The sequence below is a fragment of the Taudactylus pleione genome, unplaced genomic scaffold, assembly GCF_031769625.1.
Source record: "Taudactylus pleione unplaced genomic scaffold, aTauple2 ptg000987l, whole genome shotgun sequence".
Lineage (NCBI taxonomy): Eukaryota > Metazoa > Chordata > Amphibia > Anura > Myobatrachidae > Taudactylus > Taudactylus pleione.
The window spans coordinates 410,261-435,602 of NW_028285388.1; the positions used below are offsets into that span (position 1 = coordinate 410,261).

General features: G+C 47.2%; 1 protein-coding gene across 1 annotated transcript in view; it reads right to left on the reverse strand.

The window, feature by feature from the left end:
- TSHR (thyroid stimulating hormone receptor) overlaps window positions 1-24,917 on the reverse strand; it is a 30,097-nt gene extending 5,180 nt beyond the window's left edge. Inside the window, exons 1-6 of the mRNA XM_088460900.1 lie at window positions 24,843-24,917; window positions 20,044-20,118; window positions 14,424-14,501; window positions 12,812-12,880; window positions 3,927-4,004; window positions 2,296-2,484 (exon numbers count right to left, since the gene is read on the reverse strand). Coding sequence (XP_088317026.1) covers window positions 2,296-2,484; window positions 3,927-4,004; window positions 12,812-12,880; window positions 14,424-14,501; window positions 20,044-20,118; window positions 24,843-24,901 — 548 coding nt within the window. The 5' untranslated portion in view covers window positions 24,902-24,917. The remainder of the gene's footprint in view (window positions 1-2,295; window positions 2,485-3,926; window positions 4,005-12,811; window positions 12,881-14,423; window positions 14,502-20,043; window positions 20,119-24,842) is intronic.
- Between the last annotated feature and the right edge of the window lie 425 nt (window positions 24,918-25,342).

Here is a 25,342-nt window from a genome sequence, read left to right on the forward strand (position 1 = left end):
TTACAACCGCCTTACTGCTTTCTTTCCTCCCACTCCCTCCTTGGCCCTTTTCAGTCCGGCTTCCGTTCTCTCCACTCCACTGAAACTGCCCTCCTGAAAGTCAGCAACAACCTCCTTGCTACCAAATCCAAAGGCCACTACTCTTTTCTCATTCTCCTTGATCTCTCTGCTGCTTTTGACAATGTGGACCACCCTCTCCTGCTGCATATCCTTCACTCCCTTGGTCTACGTGACACTGCCCTCTCCTGGCTGTCATCCTACCTCTCTGAACGATCTTTCTCGGTTTCCTCTCATGACTCCTCTTCCCCCCACAGCCTCTTACAGTAGGTGTTCCTCAAGGTTCTGTTCTTGGACCTATCCTATTCTCTCTCTATACGTCTTCTCTAGGTAAACTCATCAGCTCTTTTGACCTCCATTATCATCTCTATACTGATGATACTCAAATCTACCTTTCCCCCCCTGATCTCTCCCCCTTTCTTCTAACTCATATCTCCAACTGTCTCTCTGCTATGTCTTCCTGGATGTCCCAGCGATTTCTTAAACTTAATATGTCTAAGACAGAGCTGATCGTCTTCCCACCCTCCCACATAACCTCACTTCCCGCTATTTCTTTATCAATTGATGGAATAACTATCTCAACTAGTCCCAAGGTGCGCTGTCTTGGAGTTATTCTGGACTCATCTCTCTTCTTCAAACCACATATCCAGAACCTTTTGCAGTCCTGTCGTTTCCATCTCAAAAATATTTCCAAGATCAGACCCTATTTCACCCAGGATGCTACTAAAACCCTCATACACTCACTGGCCATCTCCAGATTGGACTACTGTAACCTCCTCCTATCTGGCCTCCCCAAATCCCATCTCTCTCCTCTCCAGTCTGTCCTCAATGCTCCTGCAAGTCTCATCTTCCTCTCCAAATGCTCTACATCTGCCTGCCCTCTCCTACAAGCCCTCCACTGGCTCCCCTTCCCTTTTGGAACCCAATTTAAGGTTCTCACGCTCGCTTACAAAGCCCTCACCCAATCTTCTCCCATATACATCTCTGATCTCATCTCCCTTCACTCTCCTCTTCGTTCAACTAATGCACGCCGTCTGTCGTGCCAACTGATTTACTTCCTCCCATTCCCACCTCCAACACTTTGCCCACCTCTGGAACTCTCTCCCACTCCCCATCAGACTCTCCACCTCTTTGCAATCCTTCAAACGGGCTCTCAAGACCCACTACTTCATCAAAGCCTTCCAGCTATCATTCTATCTCCCTGCTACATGCTCCTTGCCCCCCATCTACCCCATCTGTGTCAAATCTGTTTGTCTTCCCCTCCCTTTTAGAATGTAAGCTCTTACGAGCAGGGCCTCTACCCTCTTGTGCTTCTCCCTACTTTAGTTTCATCTACTTCTTACTCACCCCTAGGGCACCTAACACTTGGTTGCTTATGCTCTATTGCTTATCTGGGTGTTATGGTCGCTAATGTATCAATATATATTATCCATGTCCTGTATTGTATTGTTCTGTAAGTCGCTTGTCTACAATCTGTTTATGTACTATGTAAGGCGCTGCGGAACACATGTGGCGCCATATAAATAAATAATAATAATAATTGGGTGAAGAACATCTATTTCAACTTATCCAAAATAATTTCATAAAAAAAAAAAAAAAAGTTATATATATTTCTTATTTTATCTTTTTTAAGATTTGTACAAAAAAAAATAAAAAATATTTTTTTCCATACATTGAAACATCGGGACCATCACAACTTTCAATTTGACACCAGGTTCAGGCACCAGGTACACTAAGGGGGTGAGGGGGAGGTTACTTTGCTTTTCCCAGTGGCTGCTAATCTTTGCAGCCGCTGGGTGGGGGCAGCACAGCAGACACAGGGGGAGAGGGTGTACAGGCAAGCAGAGGGACCGGAAGGTCACTCTAAGAGCAGCAGCTGCGGGAAGATTCTCTTCCTGCAGCCGCCCTCATGTTTATCTGACTGGTCGAAATTTCGCCTGGTGTGGCCAGAAAATTGCAACCATGCCAGGCAAGTGGTTAAAGAGCATTGTGGACCTAATTCAGGTGCATGTCTATTAAAACAGGTACATTGGAGCAAAACCAGGTTTGGACTTCTCCAAGCTGAAGTGCCGAAGGTTTCCCCTGAGTAGTCCGTGGTGGTTATAAATAACTTCAGTCAACTTTTTAGTTTTCAAACTTTTTTTTTTTGGCATACTCGTGGGTTCATTTCAGTTTTGCTGGATTTGAATGTATGGAAAAGTTTTTGTCATGTGTCAGTCTGTATTGGGGGTTACTGACCTCTTCTTTTTGGTCCAGTTTGTGAAGGCACAGCAGTGGCTCGGGTAAGACAAGTTTGCCATCTCCAGGTGAACAAAGGTGTTTAGAGGGGGCAGTTTCTTTAGGTACCAGGTGCTTCGGGCCAGAAGATGCTTCAGGTGTTCCAGGCCTTTGGTGGGAAGGGAGGCAACAGCTGTCTTTGAGATGTCCCTGGGAAAACAAAAGCATCCATGTACAGAAATATGATGACCTTGTTTAACCCCTGACATCAGGAATGCCTCAGTATGTTCTAGAAGCATGTTGTTAGAAGATCATCGGGGAGATGTATCAAACCTTCTATAGAGGACAAGGGTAGAAATTGCCCATAGCAACCAATCAATCAGATTCTAGCTATCATTTTATAGACTGTACTAGATACAGTCAGGTGCATAAATATTGGGACTTTGACAGAAATTTCATATTTTGGCCTCTATTCACCACCACAATGGCTTTGAAATGAAACAAACAAGATGTGCTTTAACTGCAGACTTTCAGATTTAATTTGAGGGTAATTACATCCAAATCAGGTGAATGGTGTAGGAATTACAACGGTTTCTATATGTGCCTCCCACTTTTTAAGGGGCCAAAAGTAATGGGACTATCAACTTAAAAGCTATTTCCTGGACAAGTGTATGCTATTCCCTCGTTATTTCATTATCAATTAAGCAGGTAAAAGGTCTGGAGTTGATTCTAAGTGTGACATTTCAGAGACGGACGCCATGGCAATTTTTACGTAGCTGCGCATGCACGAAAGCTGCACTGCGCACGCACAGAGGACCCACTCGCAAAGTGAGTGACAGGTAGTCAGAGTTTGGGGGGAGGTAACGGAGGGTGGTGAGAAAAACGCAGGCGTAACTGACCGTTTAAACGCCATTTCATAAATGAGGCATCGCGGCGATCTCTTTAGCAGCACAAGAGCTCACTGCGTGTCAGGAGAGCTGCCGAGTCTGCGGCTGGTCACAACTGCCGCATATGGAGCATGGCTGTCTGCTCTGCGTCGATGGTATAGATGTTTACGCTGTTGCACGGCTATGAGAAGGCAGCAATGGGAGCCCCTATGCTCAGGTGTGCTTTGGAAAGCATTAGCGTATTTTAGCAACCGCGATCCGTGAGAGTATGCTGGTGCGTTTGCAGTAATGTTCGTTTGTGAATCGGGCCCTCCATGTGCAAAGCTGATAGTTGCATGTTAACAGCGAAGGAAACACAGACACTACATTTAGAGGATCGAATGTATATTCTCCTAAAATCGCTGTTTGGCTCCTTCCATCCCTACTGCTAAAGCTGGCTAGTCGCTACAGCGATTTTCCCATAGATACGATAAACGGGTATTTTTTCCGCCGATATTGGCGCTACACACCAATCTAATTTTATGTTAAAACCTGCTGATTGGATAATCGCAGCCGAGCGTTTCTGGACGTTTTTTCTCAACGTTTCTGCAAATCCCATTGATGTTTGACTGATCGGCCCGGTAATTGCATTTATGGAGTTACAAGTACCTTTTAATTAAACACCGTTTCCTATATTACAAGGGGCCTCAGGCAAAAGGTTCTGTACCTCAACATTAACATAAACCAATGTTTCATCGGCTGAAGATATGATCTGATGACACTTACAATGCAGTGGGACCGCTCAGAACACCCAAAAACAGATCTTCATGGAGGCCGCCCAGATGCTTATTGTTGTGCAAGTCCCTGAGAGAGAGAGAGAGAGAGAGAGAGAGCGGATAAAGCATTTGCAGTTGGAGCAGAAGATTTGTTGTGGTTGAAAGCACTAACTCCACAGTGGGGGAATGTACTTAGAAACCAATCAGGGTGTTACCGTTGGCCCTCGTCTTGCTAAACTAGTTCAATCATATGCATACATGTAGCATTAGGAAGCAGGTCATGTGTTACTGGCAAGGTGCAAATTGGTGCAGCCAGATTCCGCCAACTCCTCCTGCTGCATGATATACAGTACCAGCCTGGCATGGAAGAGGTTACCTGGTTTTGCGGACAGAAGAGAATTGCTTTAGCGTGGGAAGAAGGAAACTTAAAAAAAAAACGAAAAAAACAGCAGCCTGGCAAGTGCATGCCTCAACCCATTCCCTTCGTTTTAACAAGCCACCTACACCCTCTCTCCTTCCTGGGTTTGACTCTTGAAGATTTGGCGTCTGCAAAAAAATCCAAATGTTCTCAGGCTGAGAAAACAAAACGGCAATTTCGGGGTCTCGTTGACACTATTTTAATTCCCAGTATAGCTGGCTGATTTGGTTGCCATTTGCACAACTAAAATATTCAGAGTGTTACTGTGTAGGCAGAGTGTAATGTCACGCAGGGACACACCTATACAAAACAGGTGCAGAAAAGGTGCAGGGGCACTGACCTGGTGTAGGACAAGCCCCCTAACGGCGCATGCTAACCACATGTTACTTGCTGGGCACACCTTGACAGGCAGATTTAGCACCATATCCCGCTCCCTTACTGGGCACACTTAGCACCATGCCATTTGCTGGATACATCCAGCATCCCTCCCCCCATTTGGAGGCACCCCCCTCCCTTATTAGGCACACTTGCCACCCTCCCACTTACTGGGCACATCTAGCACCCCCCTCCCTTACTGGGCACACTTAGCAACCTCCCACCAGGCCGACTTAACACCACCACCCCGCCCTTACTTAGGGCTCTATTTACTACAATCCGCATTTAAAATGCGGTTGTAATGTGATATTTCTGACTAAATTTGCATTACGAATTTAGGAAATCTTACTGGGATTTATCAAAAATCCCCTGCAGGGACAGAGCTTGCGATAAAGCTCTGTCCCTGCGAATCCCATCTCCACACTTCTCCCTGTATTTTTCAGAAAAAATACAGGGAGACTGCGCATGCACCCGTAGCTGGCTACCACAAACTCCCGCGATCCCTCCCCACCACTCAGATTACACTTACCTGCAGTGATTAGTGCTCTGGTGATGTCCTCTGGGGCTCCGATCAGCTGGTCTCCGATCCTGCACTGTGACCCCGGTCACCTGTTCTATGCAGCAGCTGACCAGAGTCACAGTGCAGGAGCCGGGAGACCTGTTGACCGGAGCCCCAAAGGACATCACCAGAGCACCGATCACTGGTCCTTTTTTTTTTTTTCCAGTAATCAGCTTGTGGTCTATTTAGACCACACAGGTGATCACTGGGGCACGGCTCTGCCTGTTAGAGCATAGTACAAGTCGGGGAACGGATAGAAACCCTGGATAACGCCATCTCCAGGTGGCGTTATTATCACAGGGCTTCCCCCAGTATTTTTTCACATTTTTAGTAAGGCTGGCCAGATCTCATTTGCCATTACAATTATGGGAAATGCGATCTGCTTACTAAAAATAAGTGATAATTAGGGTTTGGAGTAGAATTTTATGAATTCTACTCCAATTGCCCTTTAGTAACTTTATGTGACATTAACATAACATGAAAACTCAAAACACCCCTTTTCACTTTACCTGCTGACAGGAAGAGGGAGGGGGCGGCGTCAGACCTAGGCCCCCTCCAATAAGCTTGGGCCTAGGTAATTAGTACCCGCTCCACCCCCTTCTCAGCTCCCATGGTCATGTATAACAGAGCTACTATAATACAGATATACAGTATATGTCAAAATTTCCTGACCTTGACAGAACTGTTGACATTTTCTTAGAGGTATTGTACTAAACAGTATGTGCAAAGCATGCTCATGGCATTCGCGTTAATTGTAGGAGACTCTATAGCCACCCACAAATATGGCGGAATCGGGTAGATTCCCTTCAGTAAATGTACCGCGAGGGGACACATTTCTTATTTTGGTGGCCCCTATGGGCATGGAACCTCAGTTCCATCCTCACTCCACGTTACTTCCAGGTACATCTACTGAAGGGGATCTATACACTACCCAAATATGGCCTTCAAAGAGATTACCGGCAGGAAGTCTGCCATGAGTAGTAAAATATCTTCCCTCACATTACAATGTCATCTCACAAAGCTAAAATTCTAATAGGCACCTGAAACTATTACATATTTTACAATAAACCATGTAGAGGCCTATGCATTCATGCCACGATCATTAACAGTCTGACTCCCAATGGACTTTTACTTTTTTTTTTTTTTACAAAAACTGCCCCGGCTATGTACAAACTATAACTCGTAGGGACAGCAGTTGCGCTAACCTCCATAGGCATATAGTGGTTTAGGCCATCCGAGGCACATAGGGGTCAGACCGTAGTCTCCGTTGATCATGCAGCGTTAATTAGCCTTTTGCTGGAGATTAACGTGAAACTGCTGTTTCTGCATGATTTTCTGAACAACGGGCTTCTTTTAATAGGCCCCTAGGAGTGAGGGGTTCCTTTGTGTGCTACTGAAAATCATAACCCCAAAGTGTTCAGGATATTTACAAATGATGAGTGAAAAAAAAATGGATGAACTATATGGTCTCCTACCCTGAGGGCGCCCAAGTCGTTTAAAATTATCATTATCGTTACTGCAAATGAGACTCAGGGGAGAGAAATAGTGGTATTACTATATCATAGCCCGGCTCTATCTATGCAATTAATGATCACCTAACAGTTAATGTCTGGACTGGAGGTCACACTAGGGGGTTACTACTCCTGTGGATGCACTGGGAAGGGTGGAGGCTCTCGGTGACTTACAAGTCTATCCAATAATCCTTTATTTTTCCTGTAGATGGCTGTGGGCCTGTAATCTCATCACACACATTTTAAGCAGAAATTAAACGACAAGCTGGCTTAAGCTATTCTAATAGGAGGAGGAGGTGCAGTAGGGGAAAACCCCATATTGTCCAAATCCTGTGTACACTGCCTCCTCCCCAGCTCCTGTCTCGCAAAGGGGGGTGGCTGAGCCTTGTTGTTCCACAGCAGCTAGCAAGATGCCTGCTAGTTTGCAACAAGTAATTAATCAGCCAGCAAGAGCAGCTCCTGCCTTGGTGGAGGCACTGACTTAAGAGGGCGTTTTGGGTCTTGTAGTTCCTCTTCCTACACTGTATGGTTCTCAGGATCCTGTATATGCAATCCGTAGACTTTACACTGATGGAAGTCTGCAGGTCTCCGGGTCTCCCTCACGCTGGATGGACGTCTCAGGCAAGGTTTCCATCCTTCGTGATCAGCATATGTTTGCTTAGTGCTGCGCTGCCTGCGCCGGGGGTCGGTACAGGCATTAACTGCAGACAGGAACGTGTGATAGAGGAAAACAAGAGATGATCCCGGTAATCTCCCCGTTACCTGCTTCTGCACACACAGATTAGGGGGAATCCGAGGAGCAGGCACTTCCATAAACACAGCCATTCTAACCAGCAATTACATGAGCACAAAATAACAGCGATGTTTATTCGCCCTGCGTGAGGACAAGTCTTCGGTTTCTGTTATTACAGAGTCTTGTTTTCACACTCAGCTCCTTTAGAAGCTTCGCTGCACAAGATCTGACGAGTCAGGGCGGAACGTTTGGCGGTTGCCCATTGACACAGTGGCCAAACGGCCTCATTTCTAGGCACTGTCCCAGGGTGTCGGGATTTGTCCCTGGAGTTGTTGTCAGCGACCCCATCCAACTTACGAAACCTCTCTCTACGTTTATCAAGTGGCGAAGAAGCCGTATCGTTGTCAGTAACCTCCGGCAGTGAGGTTCGCCGGTTTTGCAATTGAAAAGCGCCTATTTAAACAAGGGTCGCGGTGGTATTTGTACCGTGATAAACTCCAATGCAAATGCATCATTATCGATAATTTGTTAATAAATAGACCCCTTTCATTTAGAAGTGTGTATGCCCCAGGTATTCATCGTGATGCGACCGCCAAATATTTAACGCAAGATGTCGATGTCCAAGCATGCGCTTTGTTGTAACTCCAGCGGGGACATTTCGCCATCTGAAGGTGAATAGAGTTTAGCCACCGTCCCCATTCGTAAGCGGCCGCTCGCTCGCAGCCAATGGTAAGCGACCGCGCACGCTTTGTTGTGCACGAACTACTCGGAGCGATCGGAATCCATCAATCGCCCAGCAAAGATAGCCCAGTGTAATGAGTGACAGGAGAAGCCGTTTGTGGGTGGTAACAGGGGCAGCACACTAATAACGGGGCAGTGGAGGTGCGAACGCAGGCGTGCCTAAGTGTAGCAACGCCGTTTCAGAGGCGTGCATAATTATCAGCCAGTGTCATAGTACACGTCACCTGCCTGTTTTTTTTACACTGAAGTCCCCGCAGTGCTTGCTGTAAGGTAAGGCAACCACAAGCGCTGCGAGCCCTTCCGATGGTCCTCTATGTACCAATGTTTAAATACACTTCCTGGAGATTAAGTGCGCTAGTGGGCATCTCTACATAAGCTAATGGGCGTCTATAGACACAAAGTGATCGCTCACCAACACAAAATGGGCGTGCTTATGCCTTTAGCGAGCGCCTGCCATGCCGTCACGTAGCCGAATTTGCATACGCTCGGTGCGAGCGGCTCTGAATGAGCTCCTTTGTATTTTTCCATAAATACTCAGGACGCAAACTGCGCCAAGTCTTGGCAACATTTCTCAAAAGAAACTGCAAAACTTTCGGCAAGTCCAACAACTATACACAAGGTTTATATTGTCTTGCTACGCCAAGGAGTCGATATAAAAGTTAACCTTTGCGTTTGCAATTTTAAGACTACTTCAAAGTCTTTTCATGCAGCTTACCCTTGTTTTAGAGCATAGCTGTCTTTATGCAGCCCTGTAAACCTAACGCGTGACCCCCAGTTTTTATGTTGGACGACACTCATTTGTAATAGCTTTCAGAGCATGAACACGGTCATGGCAGAAATTCTTCTCTCTTGATGAATATATGTGGAGAGAGCTGTTTTGGAGAAATCTCCTGGTAGAAATGTCAGCTGAGGCTCAGGTTTGAATCTCAGAGTTGTAAAGGACTTAAGGAAAGCTGCACTAAATTTAGGTTGAACGTTTGTAGAAGGACACCCTTAGCATCTACACAGGGAGTTGTGATCATGGGAATAATCCCTTTAAAAAGGGTGTGCCCCTGGGTACATTTTACCTTAATAGTGGCACCTTAGCCAGAACAAAAGTATCAGTCCTGCTGCATCATCCAACCGTGTGCTGGAGCCCAGAGGTTCTCAAACTTGGTCCTTTAGGACCCCACAAGGTCACATTTTCCAGGTCACCAGCAGGTGCACAGGTGTGTTCATTACTCACTGACACATTTTAAAAGATCAACAGGTGGAGATAAGTATCTCCCTTTTGATTCTGTGAGGTGACCTGAGGACGCCGTTTCAGAACCTGTGCTGTAGACCATAGTTTCTCAAACTCAGGGCCTGATTCAGCAAGGATCGCTGATGCGATCGCGGCAGCAAGCGGGTACGCAGTTCTGCAGCGAAATTCTGCAAATAACTGCGATCGCCATGCCGCCGCACAACATAAAGACACTCACTTCCCTTTACTCACATCCGTAATACCATACATGTCTGTGAAAACATTGGTACCATCAAGTACCATCGGAGCCTCACGCACAATTAAGGCAGGTCAGACCTCACACACTGCTAAACTTCCTGTCGGTATCTAGAGGTCAGGCTGTGTATGCCGTCGCAGGAGCTTAATTATGCACGCCCCTGTAGCGGCATTCAAACGCAATGGTACGCCTGCTTTCGCTCCACCACCCCGCCGTCACCACCCACAAACGGCACTTCCTGTCAATCACTCTGCGGTGGGTCTGCGTAGTCACTGCGATCTCACTCTTGATCGCAGGGGCTAGTTCGTGCATGCGCAGATCGCGAATATCGGCCAACTGCGTGCGTCTTTCTTAGCACTTGCAATCCTTGCCGGATCAGGCACTCAGGATCCCAAACAGTGCATGTTTTTCAGGTCTCCTCACAGAATCCCAAGTGAAATGATATTCTCCACCCGTGGATATTTTAAAATGTGTCAGCGAGTAATGAATACACCTGTGCACCTGCTGGGTAATGTGGAAAATGTGACCTGTTTGGAGTCCTGAGGACCGAGTTTGAGAACCTCTGCTGTAGACTATTGTAAACTATTCCCCCTAAGGAATGTTTTTGGAGTGTGGGGGAAAACTAGAGCACCCAGATGAAACACATGCAACAACGGGAGAACATACGCAAACCCAGGGCCGGCGCTACCACTAGGCAAACTGAGGCAGCTGCTAAGAGCGCCGGCCACTGCAGGGCGGCAGTGTGGATGGCACATAAGTGCAGTCCGCACTACACTACTAGTAACAAACACACAGCCGCCGGCGCCAGCAGCTGTGTCTTTGCTTTAGCAGCCGATTAGAGTCAGAGAGACTCATCGGCTGCTGCGCCCACTGCTGGAGCCGGGCTGGAGCTCACTCATAAGCTCCGTTTTCTGGCTCCCGTAGTGAGTGATGGGAGAGACGTCATGACGTCTCTCCCATCATGCAGAGCGGGCTGGCCCGGGGGACAGAGGAGCGGACAGCGGAGCGAGGATTAAGGTAAGTGGAGGTTTTCGTTTTCACTTCCGTGGTATCACTACTGGGGGGAGACTACTACTGGGGGCATGATTACTACTGCGGCATTGCTGGGGGGAGGGACGATGACTACTGCTGGAGGCACTGCTGCTGGGGGCACTGCACTGGTGGGGATTACTGCTGGGGGCACTGCATAGGTGGGGGACTACTACTGGGGGCATGATTACTACTGCAGCATTGCTGGGGGGAGGGACGATGACTACTGCTGGGGGCACTGCTGCTGGGGGGATTACTGCTGGGGGCACTGCACTGGTGGGACCACTACTGGGGGCACTGCAAAGGTGGGGATTACTGCTGGGGGCACTGCATAGGTGGGGGACTACTACTGAGAGCACTGCATCGAGGTGACCACTACTGGGGGCACTGCACTAGGGGGGTTAGTACTGGGGGCACTGCACAGGGGAGGGACTACTACTGGGGACACTATATAAGGGGCACTGCATAAGGGGACCACTACCTGGGGCACTGCATAGGTGGGGCTACTATTGGGGGCATTATATAAGGGGCATTGCATAGAGAAGACCACTGCATTGAGGGGACCACTGATGGGGGCACTGTATAAGGCAGTGTTGGCTAACCTTGACACTCCAGCTGTTGTGGAACTATATATCCCAGCATGCCCTGCCACAGTTTTAGCATGCCCTAATAGCAAAACTGTAGCAATGCATGCTGGGTTATGTAGTTCCATAACAGCTGGAGTGTCAAGGTTAGCCAACACTGGTATAAGGGCTTGTGTAGCTATCTGAGGGTGGGTGGGCGCAAGGCTGAAGAAATGCCATTGGTGCCAAGAAACCTTGCACCGGCCCTGCACAAACCCCACACAAATAGGGCCTTGGTGGGATCAAACTAAGGATCTCAGTGCTGTGAGGCAGTAATGCTAACCACTGCACCAACCATGCTGAATTGTTTGCATGCATATTGATACACAGTAGCAGTAAGCTTAATGGATGCTTATTAGGGCAGTCTTTAAATACCCATATATTTCTGGTGAGTTGTGTGAAAATTAAGCACCAAAATCAACTTCTGTCACTGCAGCAAATCTTTTTTAAGTTGTACCAACATTTTTAAGCAGAATTTGGGGAATTTTGAAAAAAAAAAATTTTGGCCGATTTTTAAGGTCTGGGGCTTACGTAATTTTTCATACGGGTAAATTTATTTCTGGTGAGTTCTGTGTCAAAATTAAGCACCAAAATCAACTTCTGTCGCTGCAGCAAATCTTTTTTAAGTTGTACCAACATTTTTAAGCAGAATTTGGGGATTTTTAAAAAAAAAAAAATTTGGGCCGATTTTTAAGGTCCGGGGCTTACGTAATTTTTCATATGGGTAAATATATTTCTTGTGAGTTGTGTGAAAATTAAGCACCAAAATCAACTTCTGTCGCTGCAGCAAATCTTTTTTAAGTTGTACCAACATTTTTAAGCAGAATTTGGGGATTTTTAAAAAAAAAAAAATTTGGCCGATTTTTAACTAAAGGTCCCCATACATCAGGTGTCCGATCTCACGATCGGTTCAGAAACGCACAGCGGCGGCCATCATTGTTCCACAATCCGTGCCAATCCCGATCATTTTTGGACGGTGATCGCATATCTGTGGATCTCACCCATCCTGCGATGCAGGGTTGCATGAAGGCAGCGATCCGTCGCTGATGTATGGGGGCCGTTAGTGTGACTAGAAAAGAGAACACTCAGCTAGAAACGGACGATGCAGCAGCTTCTTACACATGTGACGTTCTGGTTCAGCTGCGCCAGAAAATGATCCTTGAGGCTGAAATTCACCTTTATACATAAGAAAAGCTCTGACACCCGGCTGCGGATACTGAGACTGAACACGTCTCCGAGGATTATGTTTTGCAAGGTCTGGCTGTTTTTACAAAACCTGCATTTTAGTAATGGAGAAGAGCAGGAGCAGAAGCTAATACAGTAATAATAATAATGGCCAGGATCCATTCCATGAGTGTCACATATTAATAGATAAATTAGACATGAAGGCTGTAATGGAACCGTCCCCCAGACACAGACTTTACTTACACAGTGGTCAGGTGGCTGCCGTTGAAAGCATAACCCTGCAGCTCGGTGAATCCATTGTTGTACAGTTTCCTGGAGGGAGAGAGAGAGAGTTCATTGAGCTATATGAGATGCTTCTTTATTATAGATTATGCAGAGTATTATAATATCAAATAGCTGGTTAAAGATTAAGGACCCACTTAATATAGAAATAATGCAAAGGTATCCGGTTCCGCAAATCTTACATAACATTTTCCCATCCTCCTCTGAGTTATGTTGGGGGGAAGGTTGTCCTGAAGACACCATGTACCACACATGACATTGGAAGCCCATGTGGACCAGTGCTTACACCTTACCCAAGTTACTGGCACCACTATCCCCACCTCACCTACCTACTCTAGCCCTATCTCCGGTGATTCAAAACATAGGCCCGTATTCAATTTGAGGCTGGACTTTTCGCCTCCTTCGCCTGTGTTCCAGGTGGAAAAGTATCGCACGCGTGCCCGCTATTCCCCGTATTCAATTCCAAAGTAGGTGAAAATGGGAACCGGAGAAACTTGGATCGGCTAAAAAAAAAAAAACGTGAATTTTCGGGAAATCATCCTAGGACCCCCCTAAAAATGTCCAGACATGGGGGATCACTATGGGTTCCCCCGTTTTTGCCTGCAGAAGGAAGTCGGGTTTTTAAATAGCCGCGGCAGGTGCATAAATGTGGCTATGAAGAGGTGGTGAATAATAGCACTTAGGTTATTTTTTGGGGGAAAATAACTATGGCCATCAAATTTGGGGTACATGAAAATGGGTGCAAGCATATTTTTAAGTCCCTAAAATTTATTTTTTAAATTCTTAAATAATGCACCTGCCGCTACTCCCCGCAATTAAGAAAACACCAGCTGCATACAAGGGAACCCCTCTGGAATCTATTATGGTAGTTTAGGATTTGTTCCCAATTTTTTTTATCCCAAAATTTAAATTATTTTTTTGGGATGTCCCGATTTTTTTTAAAAACTTTTTTTTAACACAGAACATTTTTTTTTGTCAATTCCCAGGGTTGTAGGCTATTTTTTTCCTAGTTTTTTTACATTGACTTTTCGTACTGGCGAAAAGTCAATGTAATTGAATACGGGGAAAAAGACAATAGGCGAAAATGACGGCTTTTCGCATCAAATTGAATACTGCCCATTATCAGCCACTTTGTCATATCCTAAATGCAGTGAACTGTCCGGATTGCGGCAATTGGAAGTCTGCAGTCCCACCATCTCTTTCATCTATAAAATATCCAATATGGGTCACTTACCAGATGGACCATGTGAGGTGACATGTTCCATACCATACATAGTCCTTACCATTCTATCATTGTGGATTTTTGTTTAATTTTATTTTAATATCAGAAGCCCCTTTAAATCTGCTGCAGGCACATTAAAGGTTTCTGTTGCCATTTGTGATAGAGAGGGTAGGAAATACTGCACCGCACTTTAGCTTTGTAACAGTGCTGCAGTAGAAACTTAGGGCAAGACTGAACAAACGTAATGATTAAACATTCCTAATATACATGACACTTTGTAAATTCACTGATAGACTCTGCTTGATGGCAAATGCCCCATCACACAGTGATCTCGCAGCGGGTTTCACTTACAGGGTCAGATAACCATGCGCAAGTCCTTGGAAGGCGTAGGCTGGCACTAAGGCCATGTTCGGATTATCAGCAATCTCCCTGCAGAGAGACAAGGTTATGGGTGTATTGTAGTTCCGACACTGGCTAATTATTCCATTCTTTATATGCTTTACCACTAACCACCTACATAGAGAAATTAATAGTGCATCTGTACAATCTAAAACAAAGAGTTGTCTAGGCAACTGTGGTAGCACCTATCTGAATAATGTACCAAGGACAGTTTATTACATTCCATACATATACTCAGAAACGTGACTCACAACACTAAAAACATGTAGTGCACACAAGCTGGCTAGCGCCCGGTCGATCCCCTCCGCGGCTGTTTGTTTGTCCGGTCTGCTTAGGGCTCACTTCAATAACCAAAGATGCAAAGTGACGGGCTTGGGTGGGTTGGGTATCTACCTCTATTCCAGCGATAACCCTTTCGTCAACTAGTTTCGCTCCACGTTGTGAGCTTTTTCAAGACAAGGGTTAATGGCTCCTAATCGTCCTTATAAGCCCAAGGTTTAATTGATTAATTCCATACAGAAGGGACAGTTTAATTGATTGCTGGTTACTTTCAGCTGTGTGAACTGGCTCATAAGTCTTTACTTGATACCATAGGTCAGTGATTCCCAACTTCGGTCCTCAAGGCACACTAAAGGCCCCCACACACCAGAACGATATCGTTCCAACCAGCCAACTAGTTGGCTGGTTGGAATAATAATCGTCCTGTGTGTGGGAGCAAACGATAGTCAGCCGTTTGCTCCCACACACTGAAAAACGGGCAAAAACGGTCGTTCCAACTAGTTGGTGAAAATCAAACATGTTTGATTTTCACCAACTATCGTTCTAGTGTAGGGGGATAGTTCCCCCCAACTGAACGATAAGTAGGTGGACACTGGCTGGTAGTGTCCGCCTACTTTTGTCACACTCACCTTGTAGCAGTAGAGGGTCCTGTCTCCCTTGTCTTCAGCTCTGTAGGGTCCTCTGTCTTCAGACCCGGGTCCTGTGTGTCTTGCTCCGGCAGCAGCTCAGTCCTCAGCAGCGGGTCCCGTGTTTTCAGCACCGGACTTGTCAGGAGGTGCAGGAGCCGGCTGCAACATGTAGCAGCAGCGGTGGATGCAGGTGGGTAGCACACCTCTCCGCAGCACCTTCAGTCTCCCATGCCAGCCCGTTATCAACTCCCCCATCATCACACTCCCCCGTCCACCCACCGACCCTCCCCAGTACAAGTGGCACTGACCCCTAACCCTCCTAGTACAAGTGGCACTGACCCTCCCCTTAGTACAAGTGGCACTGACACCTGACCTCCCCTAGAGGCAGCACCACTGCTCCTGGTACCTCACCGCCTCAATCTCCGATGCATGGATGAAGCCAGTGCGTGTCGGACCTTCCTCCTGCCACTTCTGTGACACTTGCCGAGGTGCTGCCTGACCGACTTCTGATTCCTGTAGTACAGCCACTGGGGTGCTGTGGATGGCCTCCCTCTTCAGGCTGTTGGACCTGCTGCTCGTTGGGACCATATTGTGTGTGTATATATTATTATATATATATATATATAATATATATATGGATCGGAATGGAATTGAAATGCCGGCAGCTGAAGTCCCGACAGCAGATGCCCAATGGAGGAGATCCCGACTGCATACTAACCCTCCCCTCTCCTCCCCCTAACTCTCCCTTACGGGTGCCTAACCCTAATCTCCCCCCCTAGTGCCTAACCTCCCCCCAATGGGTGCATAAACCTAACCCCCTCTCCCTGCACCCTAACCCTCCCGGGGCGGGTGCCTAACCCTAATCTTGCCCGGGGGGGGTGCCTAACCCTAACCTTGAGTTACCTTTGCGGTTCTCATCATTGACTTCAATGGTGAAAGCCGTTCATTGGCTGACAGGCGGAGGGCTCGCGTCTCAGCCAATGAACGCTCAGCGGCGGGGTTTCCATGGTGAAATCCCGCCGCTAAGCTCTCATTCGGGAAGTACCGTTCCTAAAGAACGGTACTTTAGTTCGTGGCTCCGCGATTTCTGGAATGCCTACTTTGGAACAAAGAGGACCGAACTTCGCATAGGAGATGGTGAGTGTGTTTTTTTTTAACAGGTCCCCTATGGATACTCTACTGGACAAGTGGACCGATGCTATAGGGATACATAGGTGAGTATGTGTGTGTATATGTGAGTGCATGTATGTATAATAAACTTATACTTTGTACGGTGTGTGTGTCCTGTGTTTATTTTAATATTGCTTTTGCAGTGGAACTACAGGTACGAGTGGGGCCCGTAATGACCCGAATGCTGGTACTTGTGGTTCTCCAAGTCCCAGAATGCCGAGGAGGCTTGCTGGGACCTGCAGTTCCACAGCAAAAGACAATATTAGTTCATCTATTTTTTACACACCCTATACACAATCAACCCGGCACCCACCGCCCAGGGGTGCTGGGGATAGCCCCGGGCTATCAGCCTGTGCCTGGGGCGCCCTGGAGAGGGGGACCCCTTTATTGGGGCGGTCCCCAGCTCCCCAGGGATCCTTGGCCTGGGCTGACTAGCGGTCAGGGTTAATGCTTCGGCTGGGTGGCCTGGTGAAAGGGCTCCCCTGGCTGTGGCATTAGCCCCCCGCTAGAAAAAGTCAGGTGCTGGTTCTGGATAATACAAAGGGACCCTACTCATTTTTCCCCCTGTATTTCCAGAACCAGGAACGGATCAGAGCCCAGTGCTGGTTGCACAAAATACGGGGGACCCCTACGTCATTTGTCCACCGTATTTTGCGCAACCAGCACTGGGTCACTAAAGCCCGGGGGCTGGTTGCTCTTTTGGGGGAGGGGTCACGCCATTTTTTTTTACACAGGTCTTCATTTTTTTTAAACAGCAGCACAGACGGGTCTCACTGTTCCCTTCCGTGCATCTGTGTTTTATTTTTTTACAGACAGATACATGCATCACAGATATCCCTGATCCGTGCAAGCATCTGTTTGCTATCCTGCACGATCTAAAGATCGACAAATCTTTAGATCATGCACAATAGATCTTGTGACACATCGTGCAGCTTTTGCTGCACATCGTGTCCTGGAATGCCGGGGAGAGTTCAAGGGAAATCGGACATGATATCAGATCATGACCACATCGCTTAGTGTGTAGGCATCACCCCGGTGGTTCCTAAACCTAACCCCCCATCCCCGGGCTAAGTGTTGTACTTAACCGGCAGGAGGGGCGAATGGTCCGGCGTCTGATTATTCGTGCTTTTCTCTTCGTTTGGCCCAGATATTGCAGGCCACACGGACACTCCAGAAGTAATTTATCTTCTGGAGTTTCCGTGCGGCATGCAATATGTGGGCCAAACGAAGAAAAAAGCAAGAATTAGACTTGCAGAACATGTCTACAATATAAAAAGAGGATTGGTGACCCATAGTGTCTCTAACCATTTTCTAGAAGTTCATAAAAAAAACCCCAGAAGGATTAAAATTCACAATCATTCAGAAAATCCAGTGTAATTGGAGAGGAGGAAATGTAGTCAATAACTTAAGAGGAGCAGAAAAAAGATGGATTTATGAACTAATGACTTTACATCCATGTGGATTAAATATAGACATCGAATTAAATGCGTTTATATAGACTTGAGTTTATTTATATATTAGCTTTTTTAGTTTGATCTTAAACATATAATAAACATTTTATATATTTATTCTGAATATCCAAATTTTATACACTACCTTTATATATCCAAAAAATTTCATACACTTTTTTTTATATGTGGCACCTTAATTATTTTCTAAATTATCTTTTCCATCCAAAAACATGGAGGAGAAGCACATGGCTACCACCTTTTTAACCTACTTCCTGGAGGAAGTTCCGGTTTCTACGTTTTTTTGCTATTTATACCATCACTGGTGGAGGACATGCCATCCTTGAATAAGTGCGCAAGCGCACGAAACGCGTTGGAGGCAGCAGGTGGCGATCATGGATTTGCTCTGGACTATCTTATTCACAGTCAGCTGCACACGCTGTCCCGAGTGACGTCATCACCAGCGGCCGATCGCGGCCAGACGCCACAGGACTACAGAGAGCTACAGCCAAGGCAGGCTTCAGCTCTCTGACTCCCCAACCATCACCACATCTGAAACCACCGCATTTGGAGGAGACGGAGCGGCCGGTCTCAGGAAGGGTAAGGTAGGGAGAGATAGTTTACATCTATTTCTGCGGGCGGAAGTGCCAGTCCACTCTAGAAAGGAATTCACCACATTCTCCAAAAGGAGCTATAAACAAAGTTGTTTTAACCCATTTTTATTTCCACAGGTGCCACATAATCATTATTTATAATACACATAGCGCTCAATACTTTATTCTATTACAATTTCGTCTAAGATGCATAATTTGGTTCCATGGGATATTAGTTATCCAGGGACGGTGGTGTCCACTTTGATGATATAGATAGTTACCTGTACCAACAGGTTTCTTAGAATTTGAAGCAATTACCCTGTTGTCTTTCTCTATGAGGAAGGACACGTCAATGTAATCTATTTTATCAAAACTAAAAGTGTGTGTGAATTTTAAATTATAAAGGTGCATACACACGCAACGATTTTTTTTTAACAAATATCTTTAACGATATCATTTATCGTTCAATCGTTGAAAAAATCGTTCACTTTCTAAGTTAAAACGATGAACAATTATTGTTCATGCGCGTTCACGTTTGTAGTTCAGTTAGACTGACCAACTCAACGATTTTCATTAAGGGAATATGCAAAAATCGTTTGTAGTTAAAAAAAAATCGATTATTACATTTAGTAAATGAACGATTTTAGTACACAATTTTCATTTACTAAAATCGTTCATTTACTAAATTGTTGTGTGTGTATGCACCTTTAGTGTTAGTGTTCAAATAATCCACAAATTCACATGCTAAATCAGAACCCCCTTTCCAAATAATAAATAAATCATCAATGTAACGGTCATAGAGGACCAGGTTGTCTCTTACAACATTGTAATCGTACAGTTGTTCCTCATCCCCTGTAGTGCCTACACTGAATGATATGTTCAGTGCAGGCACCCTCCCTCATCCCTGAACTTACCCAATCTGTCATTATCGACAGATTGACCGGCATGTTCAGGCGATGATTGATGTCGGAAATGACCAGTGGGAGCACGCATCGCTGGTCGTTTCCAACATTATACTGCCCGATTTATGCACGATTAATGAGCGATTGAATGATAACGATGTCGTAATCGCTCATTTATATCGGCAAGTGGATACGCGGCTTAACTTTTCTCATTGCGTTTTACTAATTGTCAGTAGCGAAATTTCTTTTTATACCGTAGAATCCAACTTGTTCCTCTCATTTGCAGCGTTCCACCATGCTTCTAACCATTGTATTTATATCATCAGAGAAGTTATATTTATTTTGACACTCTGTTATATCAGTCGGTGTTGCAATCACAGTCCATACACATAGCATAACAGTGCTGTGTTGAATCACATGAAAAGCAATTACAGAATTCTTCCAGGTGATATAAAGACATGGCTGAAACACACAGAAATAGGTTACAGCTGCTGTGCAAAAGGGTCCAATCTTTGAATTCACATGTACGATAAGCGGATGGATTTACTCACACAAAGACACTAGCAGCCAGAGAATGGACTTGACTCAAATCTGGAAAAATGGACAGTCCTGTGTTTAAAATGACTCTGAAACAAGAAAATGAGAGAAGCGAATCACCAGCACGATTAATAACAGCACAATACCAAAATTCTGCTTCCAGACCCCACACCGCACACAGCTATTGCGCTATATGTATATTCTAAATAAATAGTCCCTCTGGAGCCATCTAGACAGTACAAAGTAATACATTTTATTGATGACTGCTCAACCTTGTTGCAATCTACTCCAGCCGGAGGATCGAAAAAAAACGCACCAAGAAAATAGGAAAAGGTGACACTAATGGTGCCCCATATCATTCAAATAAGATAAAACAAGGAGCATAATTCAGCACATAACTTACAGAAGTAGGATGGGGCTTATCGAAATAATAAGCAAGAAAGTAAGTGTGCGTGTGTGTGTGTGCATGCGCGTCTGTTTGTCCTTTATGTACGGCGAGAGTTTTGTGCCTACTTCTACCAAATTTTACATGGTGGTGTAGTTTGAATAGGATTAGGTTTTTGCCTAGGTTTGAACTTCATCAGGGGCACACACTGTCACACAATCCCACAAAACCAGGACACCTTTAAATTAGGTCTGGGGCTGAGGGGCTGGCTTCATACACACACACTGTCACACTCTCATATCAGTCTAGCAGGCTCCTGTGCAGCTCAGCACTCAATACATTCAGACTGCAGCAAAGCTTAGCATATGGAGATTACAAACAGGAGGGGAGATTGATCGCAGCCACACAGTGCCACTGCGGGCAGGCCCCCTTCTGTCCAGGAACGGGACTCCAGTTCGGGCATTCCCCTGCTGATGGCAGCCCTGCTAGGCGTGGTATTCAAAATGTTGGTCTGTAGAGTGATTTCAGGGGGTGATTCACCGTCGGGCGCAGTGACAGGGATTACGCAGATTCCCGATTATCGTGAATCTGAGCCATACTGTACATGTGTAGAGCCCTGATCCATACTGTACATGTGTAGTATGGGCCTGTGATCCCACCCTGATTGACATTCTGCTGTTGTTTCTGGACAGGGCGGGGGCAGAGACGGCCTCCGTTTCCCAAAATGGAGGCATGGCGCTGCCATTGAGGGGGGTATGAAGTGGCCAGGATCTCCATCGGCTGACTGAGATTTTCTGGCCTCTTTTACTCATCTGGCTTGCGTGACCCCAAGGATGCAGCTGGGATCAGTAGTGCGTGCAGGAGGAGTGACGCTTCCTGCTATATTACCATATTACAGCTATCGTAGTGCTACCACAGCATAGGATGAGTCCAGGATATGCTCAGAAGTGGCCTTGAGCGGTGACCTCCTGGCACCCATTACTTCTGGGCCCATTAAGCAGCCCCGCCATCTGACACTTGTAGTTTCACCTCCGGTCATGCATTTTGGGGAGTGTAACCTGAATATCACTTAGGTCCTAATTCAGAGTCGGACGCAATGAGAATTTTCACCCAAATGGTCAATGTTTTTAACTGCGCATGTGTCTAAGTCTGTAGAAAGTCCTGCATCCCCCGGCATGTACGCACGAAGTTGCACAGCGCCTGCATCCCACAGCGTGTACGCACAAAGTTACACAGCTCCTGCATCCCATGGCGTGTATGCACAAAGGGCCTGATTCAGACCCGGTCGCAAGCACTGAGCACTTGCAACTGGGTCGATGGTGGCCCACAGCGCATGCACACGACAGAGACGGCATGCGCGAGACCCGGCTAGCGACGGGCAATCCGCCGCTCTGGGTCTCACACCAAATGGAGCAAGCTGTCGATGTCGTGTGACAGCTCGCCCCCTTTGGTGGGCAGGCCGGGGGGTGGCTGCCCAAACGGAGGCGAGGGAACGCTTGCCGCTTGGGGTTGGCCCCACTGACATCACGAGTCCCAGACGGTAGGCGTTCCCATGTGAACGCCTCCGTCTGGGCAGCCACGCCCCCGGCACGCCCACCAAAGGGGGCGTGCTGTCACTCACCATCGACAGCACGCCACCTTTGGTACGAGACCCAGAGCGACGGCTTGCCCGTTGCTATCCGGGTCTCGCACATGCGCACAACGGAGCCGGCTCCGTCGTGCGCATGCGCACTGGGCCAACAACGACCCGCTTGCGACCGCTCAGCGCTAGCGAGCGGCTCTGTATCAGGCCCAGAGTCACACAGCGCCTGCATCCCACGGCATGTACGCACAAAGTCACACAGCGCCTGCATCTCACGGCATGTACGCACAAAGTCACACAGCGTCTGCATCCCACGGCATGTACGCACAAAGTCACACAGCGCCTGCATCCCACGGCATGTACGCACAAAGTCACAGTTCCTGCATCCCACGGCGTGTACGCACGGAGGGCCTGATTCAGAGCCGGACGCTCTTTCAGATCGCTCGCTCTGAATCAGTGCCTGCCTATTGTATTTTTAGAGCGGCCTCCTGGCCGCTCGCACAGCTGTGGGTGACCACCCACAGCTAGTGCGAGCGGCCAAGATGATGGTCGCGATGGTCAAGACCATCGCGACCATCGGACTTGCGGCGAGTCCCTTGTGGTAGGGTCTCGTTGCCGCAAGTCCCAGTGGACTTCTTGCTCTTATCACTTGTGATGTCAGTGGGGCCGGCCCTAGACGGTAGGCGTTCCCATGGGAACACCTCCGTCTGGGCAGCCACGGCCCACCAAAGGGGCGTGCTGTCACTCAACATCGACAGCACGCCCCCTTTGTAGCGAGACCCGGAGCGACGGCTTACCCGTCGCTATCCGGGTCTCGCGCATGCGCACGACGGAGCTGCCTCCATCGTGTGCATGCGCACTGGGCCAACATCGACCCGCTTGCGAGTGCTCAGCGCTCGCGAGCGGGTCTGAATCAGGCCCAGAGTCTCAGTAGTAACTGAGAAGCAGGGACTCAGAAATGTATTGGAGTGTGGTGAGCGTTCCTGCGAGGTGGCTATACAGGCGCGCAGAGATGTCTTATGGGCGTGGCGTGGGTATGTCTCAGGACTGGTTGCAGACTCAGAATCGCTCACATTACAGCCCATACTTCTGGAAAATATGCACCGAGCACAGGGCTGGCGCATATTTTGATGGTGCGACCGATGGTTGCGACTAAAGATGTGCAAGGTAAGGTGGTCGATGTATTCCATGACTACCCACCATGCTCTGGCTGATATTTCCCCTCTCATAAAGTGACACAATCACAATCATTTACCCCATATTATAAATCCTCATTTCTCCCACCTGCAACAACCGTCTAGGTCAGTGGTTCCCAAACTGTGCATCGCAGCTCCCTGGGGTTCCGTGAAAAGAGAAAGAGACCGGCCAGTGTATTTTTTTTTTGCACGGTTGGGAGAAGGGTTGGCAGCCCGGAGTAGAGCGGAGCATTGCAATGAGGAGGGGGGAGCTGTCACTGTAAAGAAACAGAGGCTGCTGGTTGCTGAATGGGATCCTATAACACCGAGCATTGTGGGAGATCAGACAGTAGAAGTGTCTGATCTGAGGAGCGTTACTGCAGAACGGCGCTGACTATCACAACTAAATGTAGGGGGGAAAAGGGAGAGAGACATGGAGGGGGCAAAGGGAGAGACACATGGAGGGAGCAAAGGGAGAGAGACATGGAGGGGGCAACGAGAGAGACATGGAGGGGGCAAAGGGAGAGACATGGAGGGGCATAGGGAGAGAGACATGGAGGGGGGAAAGGGAGAGAGACATGGAGGGGGCAAAGGGAGAGAGACATTGAGGGGCAAAGGGAGAGACATGGAGGGGGCAAAGGGAGAGACATGGAGGGGGCAAAGAGAGAGACATGGAGGGGCAAAGGGAAAGACATATGGAGGGGCATAGGGAGAGAGACATGGAGGGGGCATAGGAGAGAGACATGGAGGGGCAAAGGGAGAGACATATGGAGGGGCATAGGGAGAGAGACATGGAGGGGGCAAAGGGAGAGAGACATGGAGGGGCAAAGGGTGAGAGACATGGACGGGGCAAAGGGAGAGACATGGAGGGGCAAAGGGAGAAAGACATGGAGGGGGTATAGGGAGAGAGACATGGAGGGGGCAAAGGGAGAGAGACATTGAAGGGCAAAGGGTGAGAGACATGGAGGGGGCAAAGGGAGAGAGACATGGAGGGGCAAATGGTGAGAGACATGGAGGGGCAAAGGGAGAAAGACATGGAGGGGCAAATAGAGAGACATGGAGGGGGTAATGGAAGAGATATGGAGGGGGTATAGGGAGAGAGACAGAGGGGACAATGAGAGAGAGAAGGAGGGGACAATGAGAGAGAGAATGAGGGGACAATGAGAGAGAGAAGGAGGGGGCAATGGGTAAGGATAGCACAGTTCTCTTTCTTATTACGTTATTTTTACCCAACTCCTTAAAAAACGAGACTGCTCGTAATTATATTGGACTAGGGGTGGCTTTAAAATATAATGGAGACCCTAAGGGTGCCTCAAACTGAGAAACTTTGGGAACCACTGGCCTTGGTTATGATGTGTGGGTGCCTGTGGTTGGTGCTATTTTAGATCAGAATCCTAGGTAAGTGGCGTAGATGGAGGGGAAATTTCAAAATTAAATGATGAAGGGGGGACTTCAAAAACAAAATGTACATTTTCTTCCTTCAATTTTACATTTGTCTTAATGGCATACAGCATGTTCCTTCGTAGGCAGCCAGTGACAGTATCGGTGGAATGAATGAGATGTGGTGCCCTCTAGCTGTTGTGCTGAGAACTGTTTGCATCGTGCGCCTTTTGTAGCTCCCAGACTAATATATATGGAGAGATGGGAATGAACTTAGTGACATATACTCACAAGTAATCCAGCATCGGGAGGTCTTCAAAGGCTTCTGCTTCTATACTATTCAAGCTCATGAGACTTCGGATTTCTCTGGAACAGAAACAATTAAAAGCGTTTGTTTTTTCCCTCTGGAATGAGACAGTTTATAGACCTGGTAATGTTCCAGTGGATAGCAGGGATCTGTCTGTACAACACAACAGTAAGATTGTCTCGGAATGGGACTTTCTTCCAGTATTATTAATGGGACGGAAATATGAGATACAGTATCGGCAGGCAGGTAACACCAGACAGACTTTCAGCCTTTCCTATGTCAGCTAGTGCCACACACGCTCTCTACCTTCCCAGCATCGAACATAAATTCTAGGCCAAAATGCTAACGCTATGGGCCAAGCTTAGCAGACTTAAGCTCCGTCAAGCGCCATGAATATCTGAACCTGTCAACTCTGCATAAAGACTTAGTGGTGCGTTAGGTGCGAATTGTGAGTAGCGGGCTTGGATTCTCCAATGCAATTAAA